Source organism: Lycium ferocissimum, chromosome 8 (genome assembly GCF_029784015.1).
Source record: "Lycium ferocissimum isolate CSIRO_LF1 chromosome 8, AGI_CSIRO_Lferr_CH_V1, whole genome shotgun sequence".
NCBI classification, from domain to species: domain Eukaryota; kingdom Viridiplantae; phylum Streptophyta; class Magnoliopsida; order Solanales; family Solanaceae; genus Lycium; species Lycium ferocissimum.
In genome coordinates, this window is record NC_081349.1 from 31,181,415 (window position 1) to 31,198,496 (window position 17,082).

At 34.4% G+C, this 17,082-nt stretch overlaps 2 protein-coding genes across 2 annotated transcripts; both read left to right on the top strand.

Annotated features, from left to right (window-relative positions):
* Positions 1-1,524: 1,524 nt before the first annotated feature.
* Positions 1,525-5,502, top strand: LOC132067992 (thioredoxin F2, chloroplastic-like). The gene is made up of 4 exons (XM_059461441.1): positions 1,525-1,680; positions 2,533-2,801; positions 5,007-5,106; positions 5,188-5,502. Exons 1-4 carry the CDS (start codon positions 1,654-1,656, stop codon positions 5,320-5,322), a joined length of 531 nt encoding a protein of 176 aa, XP_059317424.1. The 5' UTR covers positions 1,525-1,653; the 3' UTR covers positions 5,323-5,502.
* A 1,577-nt stretch (positions 5,503-7,079) lies between these two features.
* LOC132067994 (biotin carboxyl carrier protein of acetyl-CoA carboxylase, chloroplastic-like) lies at positions 7,080-15,843 on the top strand. Its single transcript, XM_059461445.1, has 7 exons — positions 7,080-7,342; positions 11,696-11,749; positions 11,842-11,978; positions 12,054-12,369; positions 12,500-12,571; positions 15,348-15,413; positions 15,513-15,843. Exons 1-7 carry the CDS (start codon positions 7,148-7,150, stop codon positions 15,534-15,536), a joined length of 864 nt encoding a protein of 287 aa, XP_059317428.1. The 5' UTR covers positions 7,080-7,147; the 3' UTR covers positions 15,537-15,843.
* Positions 15,844-17,082: the final 1,239 nt, after the last annotated feature.

A 17,082-nucleotide genomic window follows, 5' to 3' on the forward strand; every position in this document is an offset into this window, starting at 1 on the left:
CGTCATTAGTCATTAAGACCAAATATGATCAAATTTTTATAACAATAGAGATAAATTTGACCGCAACTATTAATTAATGGCAAATATAAAACCATTTCACAAATTATAGAAGCAACATTGGACTTTTGTCTTGTTTTTGGGGGAGTACGGGGGTTGCATCACAAAACTTAATAGTAATTTTAATGTAAAAAATGACAGTTTTGAAGTATTATAGAAATTTTATTATTTAAATAATATTTGCTATTAAAAATCAAAATAAGAAAGATAAAGTTTCGACAGATATCTAATCTACATATAAATCTAATCTCAAACCTATACGTAAAGGTCAATGTTACTATAAATAAAGTTAAGTTTATAAGATTTACTATAAGAAATACAATAATAATGACTCAATCTCGATTAAGCTGGAGTCGATCAACTATATGAATCTCTGACAATCTTGTTGCTCCATGTAAGTTGATCTCTTACCAATATTATACCTAAATAAAAGCACTAGAGCTTGCTATGTTTTCTACTGGCATATAAAAATCTGACAAGACTAAAAGGCTTTAAGAAACGAAGGATCCAAAAAAATTATACCAACATAGATATATTATGAACTAAGTAATTGTACCACCTTTATAGATTTTTAAATCGTCTTATATTTTGTCTACTTTTCGCTTGGTCTACATGAGTTTAAAGAGATCGATTGCAAGTCTTTTGAAATAATTTTCTTCGATGTGATTTTATCTCTACCTCTTATGGTTGCAATACCTTCACCAATGATTTCAGGCATACAACAACATTCTATCATTTTTATCCTCAATGTGTACTATTTTTACTTTTTACTTAATATAGTCAATTGTAATCTCATAGTATGATTTTAACATTCACCCTTTTCTACCGCCATCTTATGAATACGTTCAATTTTAGTAATCCAATTGTCTCTGTCATATAACATTGTTGATCTTATAACTGATCGACATCACTTATCTTTTCCTTTGTTTAGACACATCATAAGGGGTTGTTTGGTATGCGGGACGAAATAAAAAGATTATTTTATCCCATCTTCTATACAGGTTAGTAATTTCACCATTTTACTACAAATGGTGGGATAAAATAATCACGAGACTAATTAATACCCATAACCAAACACTAGATAAATAATCCACATCTTATCCCAGAATTATTATCCTTATCCTACCAACCAAACGACCTCTAAAAAATAAATGATGTACTAATTTATACCTATACAATACAAAATGGAAAAAATATACTTTCCACAAGAAGATAATGAGAATATAAAGCATTAAATTTTTTCCAGAAGAAAATAAATAAATATCAATTTATATGGACCAACGATTCCACGTTGCTTTTCATCATTTTGGACTCATCCATCAAATGCAGTCTCTGCCACAAGATCATATCCCCCTAAAATGACCAAAACAACCCTCAATAGAATATGTCAAAGACTAAATAAAATAAGAAAAAGAATATCTCAATGAACAATTTTGTAATTAAATGACCCCAAATCTTTTCTTCGACCTTCAAAGCCTCTGCCATTTCTCTCACACACACACACTCTGCCCCCCCTCTCTCTCTCTCTACAACTTTCTCTCTCTACCTATACATACACACAGAGAGAGCTTTACATACAAACTTGACATAGCAAAAATGGCTTTACAAGTTCAAGTAAATCAGGTACCATTAGATGTGTTAAATGGGTTGGTTGAGCTGAATTTAAGCGGGTTGAAATCGGCTGAGTTAATAAAAAGACCCGTCCAAAAGTTAGTTGAGCTGAATTGGGTTGGGCTGAGCTGAAAAAAAAATAGGGGGTCAAAACCCAACCTGGTCAATTCTTACTAAATTTTAATTGCTTTACTTTTATACTCCTTCCGTCTCAATTTATTTGTCTTAGTTACTATTTGGGCCCTAAAAGGATATTTTTTTGACTATAATTCTTTTCAACTACTTTTTTTATATAGTTTCTAAATATATAAATCTAGTATCTGTGTCCGAATTCTCACCGAACATTAGTTAGTTTGACCCCAGAACTCCGAACTAAGACAAATAAATTGGGACAGAGTGAGTAATTTTCAGTGTCTAATAATAAAATTATTATTTTTGTTTATTATGGCTATATACATATTAAAAAAAAAAGAAGAAGACATTTTGAAATATTTTGATAAGATTTCTCATGAATCAATTTCAGCTAAATATCAGCCCAAATTTTGATTGGCTGAAATGCATTGGGTAGAGCTAATAAATGGGCGGGTCAATAAGCTCAAACTTAGGCGGGTTATGATTTTAATTTCATGGGCTAATTTTGGGGATACTTACATAAATATACACTTCGGCCACTTAGTTTACCAAACATGGCCTAAGTATACACTATACACTTCGCCGGTATAGATAGTGTATAGGAATGTATATTTTATGTATATGTATATGTATATGTATATGTTATACACTACTACTGTGTGCTTATTTTGTAAATTAGATGACGGAATGTTATTTGAATGTAATTTTCCCCTAATTTTGCCACCTCTACAGGTACCACTGAAGCCATCAATGGCGCCATCGTGGAGGTTCAACAAGCAATCAGTGGTCTGCGTTGCAAGAGATTATGGTTTTTTCTCGGGTAGTGTTTTGAGGAACAGAGGATTGAGCTCATTGAAGGTGAAGTGTAGTAGCAGCTCGGATGCTACTGTTACTACGACTGCGACGGTGGGACAGGTGACGGAAGTTTGTAAGGATACCTTTTGGCCGATTGTTGAAGCTGCCGGTGATAAACCTGTTGTAGTTGACATGTACACACAGTGGTAAAATTACATATACTCTCTCTTAATTGTAATTTATTATTAAGTTAAGGGGTCGTTTGGTAGGTGGTTAGAGTTTTGCAGGTATTAGTAATATAAGGATTAGTTATGCGGGAATCTGTTGTCTTATTTCATGCAGGGATTAGTTATGCGGTGTTTAGTTATTCATTTATTAGTGATTCTATCACATAGACAGGGGCGGAGCCGAGTGGTGGCTAGGGTGTTCACCTGAACCTCCTTCGGCCATAAAATTACCATGTATACACAAGGTTAAAATTATCTTTTATGTATAAATAGTAGATGTTGAACCCCCTTGGCTTCCTTATTTCTTACTCTTTTATATTTTTGAACCCCCTAGTGAAAAATCCTAGCTCCGCCACTCCGCCACTGCACATAGATTTCCTCATAACCTATACATGTATTATGCGAGTTTCTAAATTGCACAATGAACACCTTATTAGATGTGCTGAATTTTATACATAGCAATTTAAAATGCTACTGAACATGGTATTAGTTATAAAACCGTCATACTAGATATGTACACACAGTGGTGAAGTTACATATACTTCCTATTTCCAATAGATTTATAACATTAGTGCTTAATTGTGATGATTACTACGATGTCGTGGTAATTGTGATTTAATATTTTCTGATGCTTTTGTTGTTTCTGCTCAATATTAGTGTAGTCCTGATAACTCTGCCTTTGTGAACTTCACAAAGCTGAATTGAGATTCTATTCATGTTCCTGAATAGAACAGAATAGATTGTAAATTAATGAATAGAACAAATTAGATTAAGAAGATCCATGTAGCCCGACGCAAGTCCATTTGGGGTTAAGGTGTGGTGGTTGATTGATAGAATCCCTATCTGCTTGGAAGGAATGCAGTTGCCAAGTCAATAACCAGATATTCACGAGGAAATTATTTGAACTAAAATGGTGCTGGCTTCATGTCACTTGTTGGAAAAATAAGGCAGTGAAAATAGAACTGATTGATGAGAATTCTGCTTTACTACGGTAGTTTTGGGAGATCCTGGAGTAGGAGAACGCATTAAGAAGCATATAGTATTGGGTTTTCAAATTGGTAGTATCTTGATTGTATGGTTCTATTTGTGGAAATCCTGTTTGAGAGATGAACCCTGCTATTGGACAATTTTGGAGAGGAAGTTTCCAAAATCCCATGGTTGGCTTGGATTAGCCCAAGTAGTCTCACTTCAATCATTCTTTCCTAAAGGAAAGTGACCATTGAAAATCAATGTTGATGGATAGTTCAGAACAATTATGATCTAAGTGGAAAATGAACTTAAAAACAGTACGAATTGGCTACTATCACTTTGCTTGTCTTTCACTAAATATATTGATTTCTTGGCTAAAGGAATTTCACTCTACACTGCTTTCTCATGACCTTATGGCATGTATATGAAAATTTTATTTAGCTGTCACAGGAAGAATGTTAACAGGCAGTTCTGTAAGTTTCTGTTGTCGCCAAAATTGTTTCCAAAATGGGACAGATTCTACCTAGGTGGGTAGTTGGTATTAATTCACACAACTGAAGTTGTTCACATCCATTGCTCTACACCTTGCAAATGAAGCTACACACCTCCACTTCCTGTGCCAACAAATACAGATATAAAGGGAGAACCAAATCACTGCAAGTTATCTTAATGTTGATCATCATCAAAAGAATATTTATGTATTCATCTGAAAAATAAGTAGGCGGGCATACATTCTGAATTACCTTTGTGCTATGAGTTATCGCCTTATAGGTGTCAAGACCTATACTTTCAAGCATGTGGTCTATTCAACTTTGAGTAACTTAAGTTTTGATCAAAATGACAATTTATGTTGAATTGTACTACAAACGGAGCAACTGTGGCAGACTATAATGCTATAAATAGTCAAGTGATTGGAGGACATGTTTTCATGCTTTCAAGTGTAGGGTTTAAAGAGTGATCTATGACTCTATGTATAAGGGGATTAATCATGTCCTCCTGTACTTTCCATGCACTGTCACCTATCTGATATGTCGTTACATGATTGAATGTTTGTTTTCGTTACATGATTGAATGTTTGTTTGAAGTTTGAACTGGTTGTTTTTGCACCTCATTTTATCATCAATATTAATTGGTCACTTTTGTGCCTCTGGAACAGCTTTGCTACAGGGTCTTCTCCCTTTTCGTCTTGGTTTTCTGATTTCAATCCACCTGCAGGTGTGGTCCTTGTAAAGTGATCGCTCCAAAGTATCAAGAGCTGTCGAAGAAATATGACGATGTGGTCTTTCTGAAGCTGGACTGTAACCAAGATAACAGGGTATGTATTCTTTAAACCCCCTCGTCTAAGCAATAAACACATACACACACCTGAGTTGATCAATGTGAGAATTTTTGGCAGCCGCTAGCCAAGGAACTAGGCATAAAGGTGGTTCCGACATTCAAGATTCTGAAGAACAATAAGATCGTTAAAGAAGTCACTGGAGCAAAACTTGATGATTTAATAGCGGCGATTGAGGGTGCTCGGTCAAGTTAATATTCTTTTTCTATTATTTCTTCTGTTCGTTTGTTTATAATGAAGCAGATAATATGTCTATGATGTCGTAATTAGTTCTAACTAAATTCAGTGTATAGCTGTGGATGATGAACTTTCATTAGAGAAGTTGGAAGTATTGTACTTGTATGCTGCAATAGATATTGTCTTTAAATCTCTCAATTGACAATGCTGTATTTTGCCTCGGAGAGTAATCAAGAAAGCTAAATATCCGTATTCGTATTTCACATTCTATTATGGAAAAAAAAATACATAGATTCTGACATAAAGCATGCCATAAAATGAGAAGTCTTGTTTCATAGTTGAGCTAAAAATAAGTTGTCGTCCATACCTTATTCTCGGTTCCTTTATTTCATAACCAGAGCTTGGTTAAGAAAGAGATAAGAGGCCTTTATGGAAAGTGGTCAGAAATCCATAAGAGAGTTCAGGTATGAAATTATAATAGTGTTGACATTTCAAAAGAGATTTAACTCGAGTTCACAACCTTTTCTTTTCTTTGAAATCAACTTGTAATATATTTGTTTGTTATGTAATCTCAAATATTTACATATTACTTTTGAACAAACAAGAAAACATAAAAAAAAAAAGCCCAACTCCACTAATTTTGTGAGTTTGGAAGCAAAATCTGAACGATGTGGTTCTTAAATTATTAATAAAATTTGCTATTGGTCCTTGCGATATATGACTTGGCATATTAACCTCTTATTAATAAAAATGTGTATATTTGGTCCTTAATGTGAAAATTATTATTATATTTGACTATTTATAAACTATATTACTGTCAAATATGAAGTAACAATATAACTTCAACATATTACATACATAATTAAGTGGCGAAACGATTAGTATTTATGATAAATTTATAAATATTCATAAGTAAGGAATACAAAATACATAATTCAATTAGTTGAAGGTTTAATATGCTTAATTATATATTAGGGAAACCAATGGACCAAAAGTAATATTAACACCAGAAAATCAATTTCTTTCATGTGCCACGTCATCCAAATTTGGTCCTCCAAAGGGCCCACTTGCTGACTTGTCTAGATCAGGCTCTTCTAAACCCAAAACGACATCGTCTAAAGCACTTCCCTCATTATCTCCACACTCTCTATCTCTCTTCTCTTCCCTCTATCTGCGAGCAAAATGATGACGTCGTTCTCAACAACAGCAAACCCTTTGATGGATTGGGTTTTAATTTATTGGGATTTTATTTGAGAGAAATAAATATCTGCTTAGGCGACATCTAGGATAATACAAAGTTGGATGGAAAAAGTAAATATATCAAAAAAATAAAAAAAATAAGGGCAAATATAACTTATTTGAGAGTATAGTATAACAAATATGCCATTTCCGTATATTATGTATGCGTTTGGCCATAGATATAAAAAACAAATTCACTTTTTTTGGAATTTTTGAAGTTGGAGTTGTGTTTGGTCATAATTTTTAAAATTGTAGTTTTTGGTGAAATGTAGTTGTAAAAAAGTGAAAAAAGTGAAATTTTTTTGAAAAATAAGTTTTTGGTATTCCGGAATACAACTTCAAGCTGTATTCGGAATATTTACGGCCAAACGCCCAAAAGTAAAAAAAAATTTCGGAAAAAGTGAATAATTTTTATGGCCAAACGTCCCCTTAATTTGTCACGTGATCTGTACATTCCTAAAGGGGCCCACATGCTGACTTGTCAAGATTAGACGGTTCTAAACCCAAAACGACATCGTTTAAATCACTTCTCCATTATCTCCAACACAACACTCTCTTTGGATTCATCGAACACACTCCGTCCTCTCTTCTCTCGGCGAGCCAAATGACGACGTCGTTTCAAACAACGCCGACTGCCACGTCAACACCGGCGATATTTCCTTCCAAAAATGCCCCGAAGTCATTGGCTTTATTACCATTTTGCCATCGTCATCATCATCATCATCGCCATTACAATCATTTACATAACAAAGTATCATCACGGTTCTCTATTACGCCTAAATTCCAATTCTCTTGTAAGGTATTAATATTTCCATTGCACTTTTGCTTCCTCATTTTACTGATAATAGCTTTTTGGTCCCTAAATTATAGTTATATTCTGATTTTAGGCCTTGTGATATCTGACTGACTAAACACATCTAACCTTATATTAATTAAAATGTGTGATAATAGCATTTTTTGGTTTCTAAATTATAGGTATATTCTGATTTTAGTCCTTGTGATATATGACGAAACACATCTAACCTTATATTAATTGAAATGTGTGATAATAGCAGTTTTGGTTTCTAAATTATAGGTATATTCTGATTTTAGTCCTTGTGATATCTGACGAAACACATCTAACCTTATATTGATTGAAATGTGTGATAATAGCATTTTTGGTTTCTAAATTATAGGTATATTCTTATTTTAGTCCTTGTGATATCTGACGAAACACATCTAACCTTATATAAATGGAAATATGTGATAATAGCAATTTCGGTTTCTAAATTATAGGTATATTCTGATTTTAGTCCTTATGATATCTGACGAAACACATCCAAACTTATATTAATCGAAATGTGTGATAATAGCATTTTTGGTTTCTAAATTATAGGTATATTCTGATTTTACTCGTGATATCTGACTAAACACATCCAACCTTATATTAATCGAAATGTGTGATAATAGCATTTTTGGTTTCTAAATTATAGGTATAATTTGATTTTACTCCTTGTGATATCTGACTGACGAAACACATCTAACCTTATATTAATTGAAATGTGTGATGATAGCATTTTTGGTTTCTAAATTATAGGTATATTCTGATTTTAGTCCTTGTGATATCTGACGAAACACATCTAATCTTCAATTAATCGAAATGTTGTGTTTTAGTCCTTTTATGTCAGAATTCTGTTGTATTTGAACTAGCATTTTTGGTCCCTAAATTATAGGTACATTCTGATTTTAGTCCTTGTGATATCTGACGAAACACATCCAACCTTATGTTAATTGAAATGTGTGACAATAGCATTTTTTATTTCTAAATTATAGGTATATTCTGATTTTAGTCTTTGTGATATCTGACGAAACACATCTGATCTTCAATTAATCGAAACGTGTGTGTTTGTAGTCCTTTTATGTATGAATTCTGTTGTATTTGAACTACTTTGAGAACTATAAACATATCTAACCTTCAACTAATCAAAATGTGTGTTATTAGTCCTTTTATCTAAGAATCCTGTTGTATTTGAACTTTTTCGTCCTCATCTTACTTTGTTTCAAGGGATAAATAGCATTTTTGGTCCCTAAATTATAGTTATAATTATGATTTTAGTTCTTGTGATATCTGACGAAACACATCTAACCTTCAATTAATCGAAAATGTGTGTTTTTTAGTCATTTTATGTAAGAATTCTATTGTATTTGAACTACTTTGAGAACTAAGCATTTTTGGTCCCTAAATTATAGTAGGTATTTTCTTATTTTAGTCCTTATTATATCTGACGAAACACATCTAACCTTCAATGTAAGAGTTTTGTTGTATTTGAACTACTTTGAGAAATATATTACCGTCAAATATGGAGTAACATACGTATGTTCGATTCTCCTGTAAGGTATTAATATTTCTCTGCTCTTTTGCCTCCTCATTTTACTTTCCTTCAATTAATTTTGTGTTTACAACGCTCTCATTATGGAAATATGCAAGATTTATTAAATTATCAGCCTTAGCTTCACCGGAGATATTTCATGCCAAAAATGCCCTGAAGTCATTGGCTTTATTACCTTTTTGCCATCATCATCGCCATTACAATCATTTACATAACAAAATTATCATCACGGTTCTCTATCACGCCCAAATCCTGATTCTCTTGTAAGGTATTAATATTTCTCTGCACTTTTGCCTCCTCATTTTACTGATAATAGCATTTTTGGTCCTTAAATTATAGTTATATGTTGATTTTAGTCCTTGTGATATCTGACGAAACACATCTAACCTTATATTAATCGAAACGTGTGATAATAACATTTTTGGTTTCTAAACTATATGTATATTATGATATTAGTCCTTGTTATATCTGACGAAACACATCTAACCTTATATTAATTGAAATGTGTGATAATAGCATTTTTGGTTTCTAATTTATAAGTATATTGCTTCCATGTGACCAGGAGGTCACAGGTTCGCGCCGTGGAAACAGCTTCTTGCAGAAATGCAAGGTAAGGTTGCGTACGGGAACTTAGTGCACCAGGCTGCCCTAAGTTATAAGTATATTCTGATTTTAGTCCTTGTGATATCTGACAAAACACATCTAATTTTCAATTAATCGAAATGTGTGTGTTTTTAGTCCTTTTATGTAAGAATTCTGTTGTATTTGAACTACTTTGAGAACTACAATAAATATTCTAATTTTAGTCGTTGTGATATCTGACGAAACATATCTAACCTTTAGTTAATCAAAATGTGGAGTTTGTATTCCTTTTATGTAAGAATTCTGCTGTATTTGAACTTTTGCCTCCTCATTTTACATTGTTTCGAGGGATAAATAGCATTTTTGGTCACTAAATTATAGTTATATTATGATTTTAGTCCTTGTGATATCTGACGAAACATATCTAACCTTCAATTAATAGAAATGTGTGTTTTTAGTCCTTTTTATGTAAGAATTCTGTTGTATTTGAACTACTCTTACCTCCTCATTTTCTTTGTTTCAAGGGATAGCATTTTTTATCCCTAAATTATAGGTATGTTTTGATTTTAGTCCTTGTGATGTCTGACAAAACACATCTAACCTTCAATTAATCGAAAATGTGTGGTTTTTAGTCTTTTTATGTAAGAAATCTGTTGTATTGAACCATATTACTGTCAAATGTGGAGTAATAGCACAAGCTTAACATATACACATGGGTAATTGAGTGGTGGAATGACCCTCCCATTATGGAAATATGCGCGATTTGTTAAATGTATAAATTTTTGGGGAAAAAAAAAAAATTCACTTATAGATATAGTTATAGTCGAAGGTAATGTGTGCTTCTGCACTCTCACGTGATCTGAGAACCTACTTAAAAGAAGTGAATTTTAAATGCAGTGAATGTTAGCAAATTAATTGGTGTAAAGGTTTCATCTTTAGTAAATTTGTGTGAAGGTTTTCTCTTTTTACGCTATTCTCTCTTTTTCTTTTTTTTTTTGAAATTGGTTCGCTTTTCTTCTTTGTTGTTAATATTGAGGAGAAAAGAGTATTAGAGAATTTTATTATTGATTTTGCCCGGGTCAAGGAAATTGACAAAGTAAACAGCTACAAAAACTATTTTAGAATTGTTTCATGTTTTGAGAAAACCTAGCATATTTTGAAAAATAATTAATAAAAAGGAAGAAGGTGAGCCTTGGAGCAACAGTAAAGTTGTCCCGTGCGTCCTATAGATTGCGGGTTTGAGCCGTGGAAGTAGCTACTAATGTGGTAGGCTGTCTACATCACACCCCTTGGGGTGCGGCCCTTCCCCGGACCCTGCTAACGCAGACTACTTTGTGCACCGGGCTGCCCTTTTTAAAAAAAAAAATTATTAATACAACTGAAGAACAGCACTTTTATTATTGTTTGAACATTGCCATTGCAGCAGCGTCAGAATCTAAACATTTACAGTCAGTGGATACAAAATGTGTCCTGCATACATACAAGCATAAGCTTTTTCGCATATGTACTAATGATCGAGCCAAAGCAATGGGTCCAGTTGAATCCATTCAACCCACTCTCGATTTGCCTCTCTGTTGCAGTATCTTCTTTTCTCGGCACGTTTTCTGTTACTATCAGGACCCTATAGTATTTCATTGACAATCTTGTATCAATTGGTCATATCATTCATTTGTTAAACTTTTTTTTTCTGATTGGGAAAGGTATAGTTTCATTGATGTGCATTTGCTTTAAAAGTAGTTAAAAAGTAAAGGGCTTCTCTTATACCATCATAGTTGATTCTGCAGCACTTAGTGCATCTATTAATTTCAGTCCTTTTCATCCTTTTTTCTCTTCTTCTGGAAAATGGTGATAGTTTATTGAACATGCTAAGAACCTGTAGTATGAAAGACTTTTTGGACCACCAGCCTGAGTGGCCAAGTAGTACCCTTTTTTTGTCAAGGCAAAAATGGCCAAGTAGTACCCTGTGTAGCTTGTTTAATGGAAGAACCAGAGTGTTTCATTTAGGTTTCTCTACTTTCTGGTATACTACTTCTCTAAGGGAATTTCCCTTCCATTAATAAAATTATTTACCTTATTAAAAGAAAATAATGGACGAACCAAAGTGCAAATCTCCATTTCCCAAAGATGCCTGAGATGTTTGGCCATTTTTATTAGTACCAGAGAAAGAAGACTGTTGTGGCTATAACTTCTTTTTTCCGTAGGGTCTGCATTCTAGTTGGAATCATTCAGCTGTGGGAAGAGCCCAATTGAATGAGGTATGATTTTTTCAAATGGTTTTTTGGAGCATATTCTTTCAAATGTTGTGTCCTTCGTGAAAAACCTTTTGGAGCCATCTGTTGCCTTCAAGGTTGCTGTTGGTGGATCTTCAAACGATGCAGCTACTCCATCAGAAGAGGTGAAATCACCAAGTGAAACTTCATATGCAACTTCGGTGTCAGAGGAAACAATATCTAACTTTATTAGCCAAGTTTCAAGCCTTGTCAAGTATGCATTCCATTTGTTTTCACATCTCTGCAGAGACTTTTTATGAATAGTCATGATGGTCTGTCCTTTGCGCAGGCTAGTTGATTCTAGGGATGTTGTGGAGCTGCGGTTAAAACAACTTGATTGTGAAATTTTAATCCGTAAGAAGGAGGCCCTACCACAACCACCTTCTCCTGCTCCTGCACAAATTCCAGTTTCACAATCATATCATGTGTCATCTGTACAATCTAGCGCACCTCCTGCACCTGCAGCTGCTCCTCCTCCAATTCAAACCCCTGCACCTCCTCCAGCCGCAGCAAAGTCAGCTGATTCATCTCTTCCACCGCTCAAATCCCCAATGGCAGGGACATTCTATAGAAGTCCAGCACCTGGTGAACCAGCATTTGTGAAGGTACTGTATGTCCGTCTTTTATGTAATAAGTTCAAATGTCGAAACCTCAAAGATAAAAAAAATAATTAAAGATTCTGGTTTGATTTGCTCTCTCTAAAGCATTTGGTTTCCATGATATGCATTACGACAGGTCGGAGACAAAGTGCAGAAGGGTCAAGTTCTTTGCATTATTGAAGCAATGAAATTGATGAACGAAATAGAGGTAACTTTTTCCTTTTTCTATTGCCATTTCTTGCTATATTGTTCTCTTGTACTTATACGAGACCTCTGTTTCATGACTTCTAACTATTTTTAAGTATACACATCTGCTGTTAAGTTGATGACAAAAAATTGTGTTCTTACCTGCACAACTTTTAGAAAGGCATTGAACCAAACTGAAATCATGATTAGCAATTGTTTGCTCATCCATCAAAGAAAATATTTATTGCTTCTGTGCTGGTTTTTCCAGTGTCGAATCAAAGTAGCATCAATGCATCATAACAGTAAAAAAGATGCAGGAACAAAGATTGCATTTGGCTTCTAATGTGTAAACCTGCTTTCGACATAGACAAACAAGAAATGAGGTCTCCAAGAGGATGACCTAATGGTTGAGGCATGAGAGATCCCAGTCATTCTAGCTACCACATTTGTGTGACCCCATGCTCCAGCCGTGTGAGTAGGATTACCTTGGCAACCTAAACTTGTGGGCGGGCCAGGCTGCCCGATGGATTAGTGGGGGTGTGCACAAGCTAGCTTTAGACAAAAAGCTTTGGGTTTGTCATTGTACCATCTAATGACCCCTTTCCAAAAATGATGTCCATTGGTTTTGATAGAGCTTGCAATCTATAAAAGAAAAATAAACAAGAGAAATATATAGTATCTTTAAATTTTATGTTTCTAACTCTACTAGTCCAGACCACTTCCAAGTTCCAATATATATATTGGGCAAAATATATGTTTCTAGTCTACCAAACAAATTAAGAAATTTTTTCTTAGATTATTTAATGATATTAGTAGAAGTAGTAAAGGAAGATGCTCAAAGGATTCTGAGGCTTTCAATGTATGGTGCGCAGTCTTAGATTTGTGTTCTTGCAGTGTCACTTCTGGACTTGTGGACATCGTGTTGTTTGGGGATGCTGCATCCTTATACTTTGTTGATCTTTTTCTTTTCGATCATAAACTTAGGGGATCTAGTTTGGACATGTAAGGTTTGCTATGAAATGTACATAATGTATGGGAATACCACTTTCCAAGGTTGAGGTTCATCTGGTAATTGGGATGGTAACATTTAATAGTCATTTTAGACTTAGCAACATCCTTTGGTGTTATCCTAGATTACGTTCTTTAATTTATTTTAAAAACCCCCTCTGTTTTTTTTCATTATTTATTTTGGTACTGCATTATTCTCTTCATTTTTATGTATTAAATATATGCTTTCTTATTAGCACTTCAATTTAGAATACACTCAACTTTATTCTGAAGTTCCCCTGATTGGGGCTATGAGAGATAGTGTAGTTTCACAATTGTCATAGAATTCAAAATGAAAGAGGGATTAATTAGCAATTGGCATTTGTTAGAGGGATTAGTTGATCAGTGAGGTCTTCTTTTCATAAAATGAGTATAGTTATGTGTCTTAACTGGTCACCAAGGTAATCCTTATGGTAGGAAGTGAACAAAGTTCCTAGCAATTAGCTAGTCAGCTCAGGAAGCCAAAGTTAAATAAGTTGAGGGGCGTTGCTGTTCGTTGAAATGGTTGAAGCTGGTGGATTTTAAAAACAAGAGAAAAATCTAAATCTTGTTAGAGAACCATCACCTCTTTATTTATTTTTTGAAAAAAAAAAAAAAAATAGCCTAGAAGTGTATGTGGAGCAGACACTGGTCTGCCAAGATGGCGTTCAGTGTTTATTATCGTGTAACTATTCTGGGAATCCCTAAGATCATATATTCCATAACCCCCTCTTCCTTCATTTTCTAACATGTTAGAAGTTTTATATCTGCTGAAATTGTCATGTAGATGATCTCATACCAGTTTCAATAACATGCTCATAAATACAGTTTGTGCTTTCTTACAGTGTGCAAATATGTCGAGGGGTATAGGTCAGTAGTATGTCTATCTGCTAATGCTTTTACCATATTTATCAACATCGACTCTCTAAACAAGTGGCAGATATTTCATGTTTCCTTGCCCTCATGTTGCAGACAAATCCATTCTTATTATCTTACCTTATCAAAAAAATGTTGCAGAGAAATCCTTTCTTGGCGACCTGATGCAATTTTGTGGAAAGTGGAAACTAGTGGTAGTTATGACTTAATGTCGCTAATTTTGCCTGTGGTATCCCACTATGGACTAATAGCTACATAGAAGTTTGTTCCTTTGTATGTGATACTCGGCTGACATTAGAGAGTTGCAATTATGGTAGGAAACCTTGGGTAATTCTGTTGAAGCATTCATTTGTTGCTTCACTTAAAGACAACATTATGTCCATTAACTCCCTGAACTTGCCTCCTACTTTTGCACTATCCTCGCTTTTCTAGTTCCACAGAAACCAATTTAGGATCAAACATGTTTTTAAATTTTAGTTTGTTATTGTAAAGAAAATAGGCATGGGCCTGACTAAATCTCAAAAGCTAGTTTAAGAGTTGAGGATTGCACAACATCATATAAGGAAACAATAGCTCATTCCTATAATAAATGTAGGACAATCTACACACTCTAGCTCCCCCCCCCCCCCCGGCTCAAGCTTGGTTAACTGGAGCATGAATAACGTAAATCAGGGCTCAACATTAGTTAAACCTAGCAAGAGGTTTGAGTCTGGCTGGGCTCTGATGCCATGTCAATGAAATGGACCTTGCCGCTAACTCAACCTCTCAAATTAGCTCATGTGGTGTGGATTCACCAAGACCATATAAGATTACAACATTCACTCAGCCAATGTGGGGCAATTTTGAAAATTATCCTTTGCTAAACTTGACTGCTATGCTCTATCTGTCTCCTTCAGGCTGATCGGTCAGGAACCATCGTTGAGGTTGTTGCTGAAGATGCAAAACCTGTTAGTGTTGATACTGTGAGTTTCTTGACTATCCTAATCCAACTATTCAGTTTATCTTATTATTTATGACATAATACCATTTCCTTCTAATTTTCTATATTTATCTCTCTACAGCCTCTGTTTGTCATCAAACCATAGAATTGTTCGAGCGAGACACGGTAAACATTATGCGGAGAAAGTTGGAAGGTGTTTACTTTGGTTTTGTGATATCTTGCTGTATTTAGTATGTTTACATTTTGCAATGACTGATAGTGATGGAATAGATGATTCTTGCTGAAACTCATTAGGAGAGTTTATTTAATGTGAGGTATTCTTTTGCGTTTTATGGACAGTGGTTTGTTTTTTCCTGTCTTTTAACATATCATGTGAGGTTTGTGCCTCAAAAACAATCTCATCAAGTTGAGGTAATTAAGAAATTAAGGATTTTATGCAGTTGAATTATTCAGCCCTCGTCTTTTCTTCACTGTTTAACCATCTGCCTGGAAAAAAAACCCGTAGCAAATGGCTATTGGGCAATTTGCACGATCGCCCTTCAAAGGCGCTGGTCTTTAATTTTTCCCCCTCAAATTGCTGGTCTTTAATTTTTGCTTTTCGCCTAAAATACCTCGAGATTCTGGGTTCGAACCCCGGCTTAGGAAAAAAAAAAATTTGCAAGGCATGGCCTCACGAAAAAGTCTGTCTTATGCGGCAGAGTTTGCCTTAAGGCATAACTAAAGTCTGCCGAAAGATACAATTACTACAAACTAGGGACTAAAACATTTTGGATCAGACTACTGAAAATCGGTGCGGGGGGTTTTTGGCAATTGTTTTTCTTCCTTGATATTTCTAAAGCCATGAGAAAAATGATAAGGCTTTGGACCACGTAAATCCATGTTTTCTAAAGAGCTCAAGTTTTATTCACAGACCGCATATAAAATATTTTCATCAGGTCATTCAAAAGATAATTATATGTAATCCTTTATGAACAGTGTAATTTATAATCTTGAAAAGAAGACAAGTACGTGCTATATAGATTAATGTTGAACGAAAGCAAGGATTTCTTCCTCTACGTTTGCTGCTATTGATGTGTCTACTCCCATTGACTCTTTTTGAGTAAAGAACAGTAGGCGATAAGCTCACATCCGGCTCCATAGAAGGAAAGAGAAAATCTTAACTGTTACGTCCAATCACAAACTACACGAAAGTTGTCCCTTTTTTATAGGGATTTACCCATCACAGAGATGCACAGAGGAAGAGAATGAACTTCATATATCCCTTTTCTACTCAATCCAGAAACAAGATCGGACGTTATCCTGATTGATAGGTAAATTTCTTTGAACTGGCGGTGTATGTAAGTTGAACAAACCAGTATGTTAAGCATCAAATATAACCTGATGAAGATGATTCTTCACCTGTTATTACGTGTCAAACTATACTAACAGCGTAAATACATATCAAACTAAATTAATAGCGTAAGAAATATTTGCACCTATACTAATGGCGTAAACACACATCAAACATTCAAACTACATTAATAGCGTAAAAAAATGTACACCACAAGATACTCAAGTCCATTTGTGAGAAGCTGTTTTTGATTTCTTTATATACTTCTCTCAAAATATTTGCAGAAAAATATTCGAGCACCTTTGGAATGTATCCTAACAGTTGTCTATACGGAAGCCGTCAATTAGATTTCTTGATTATT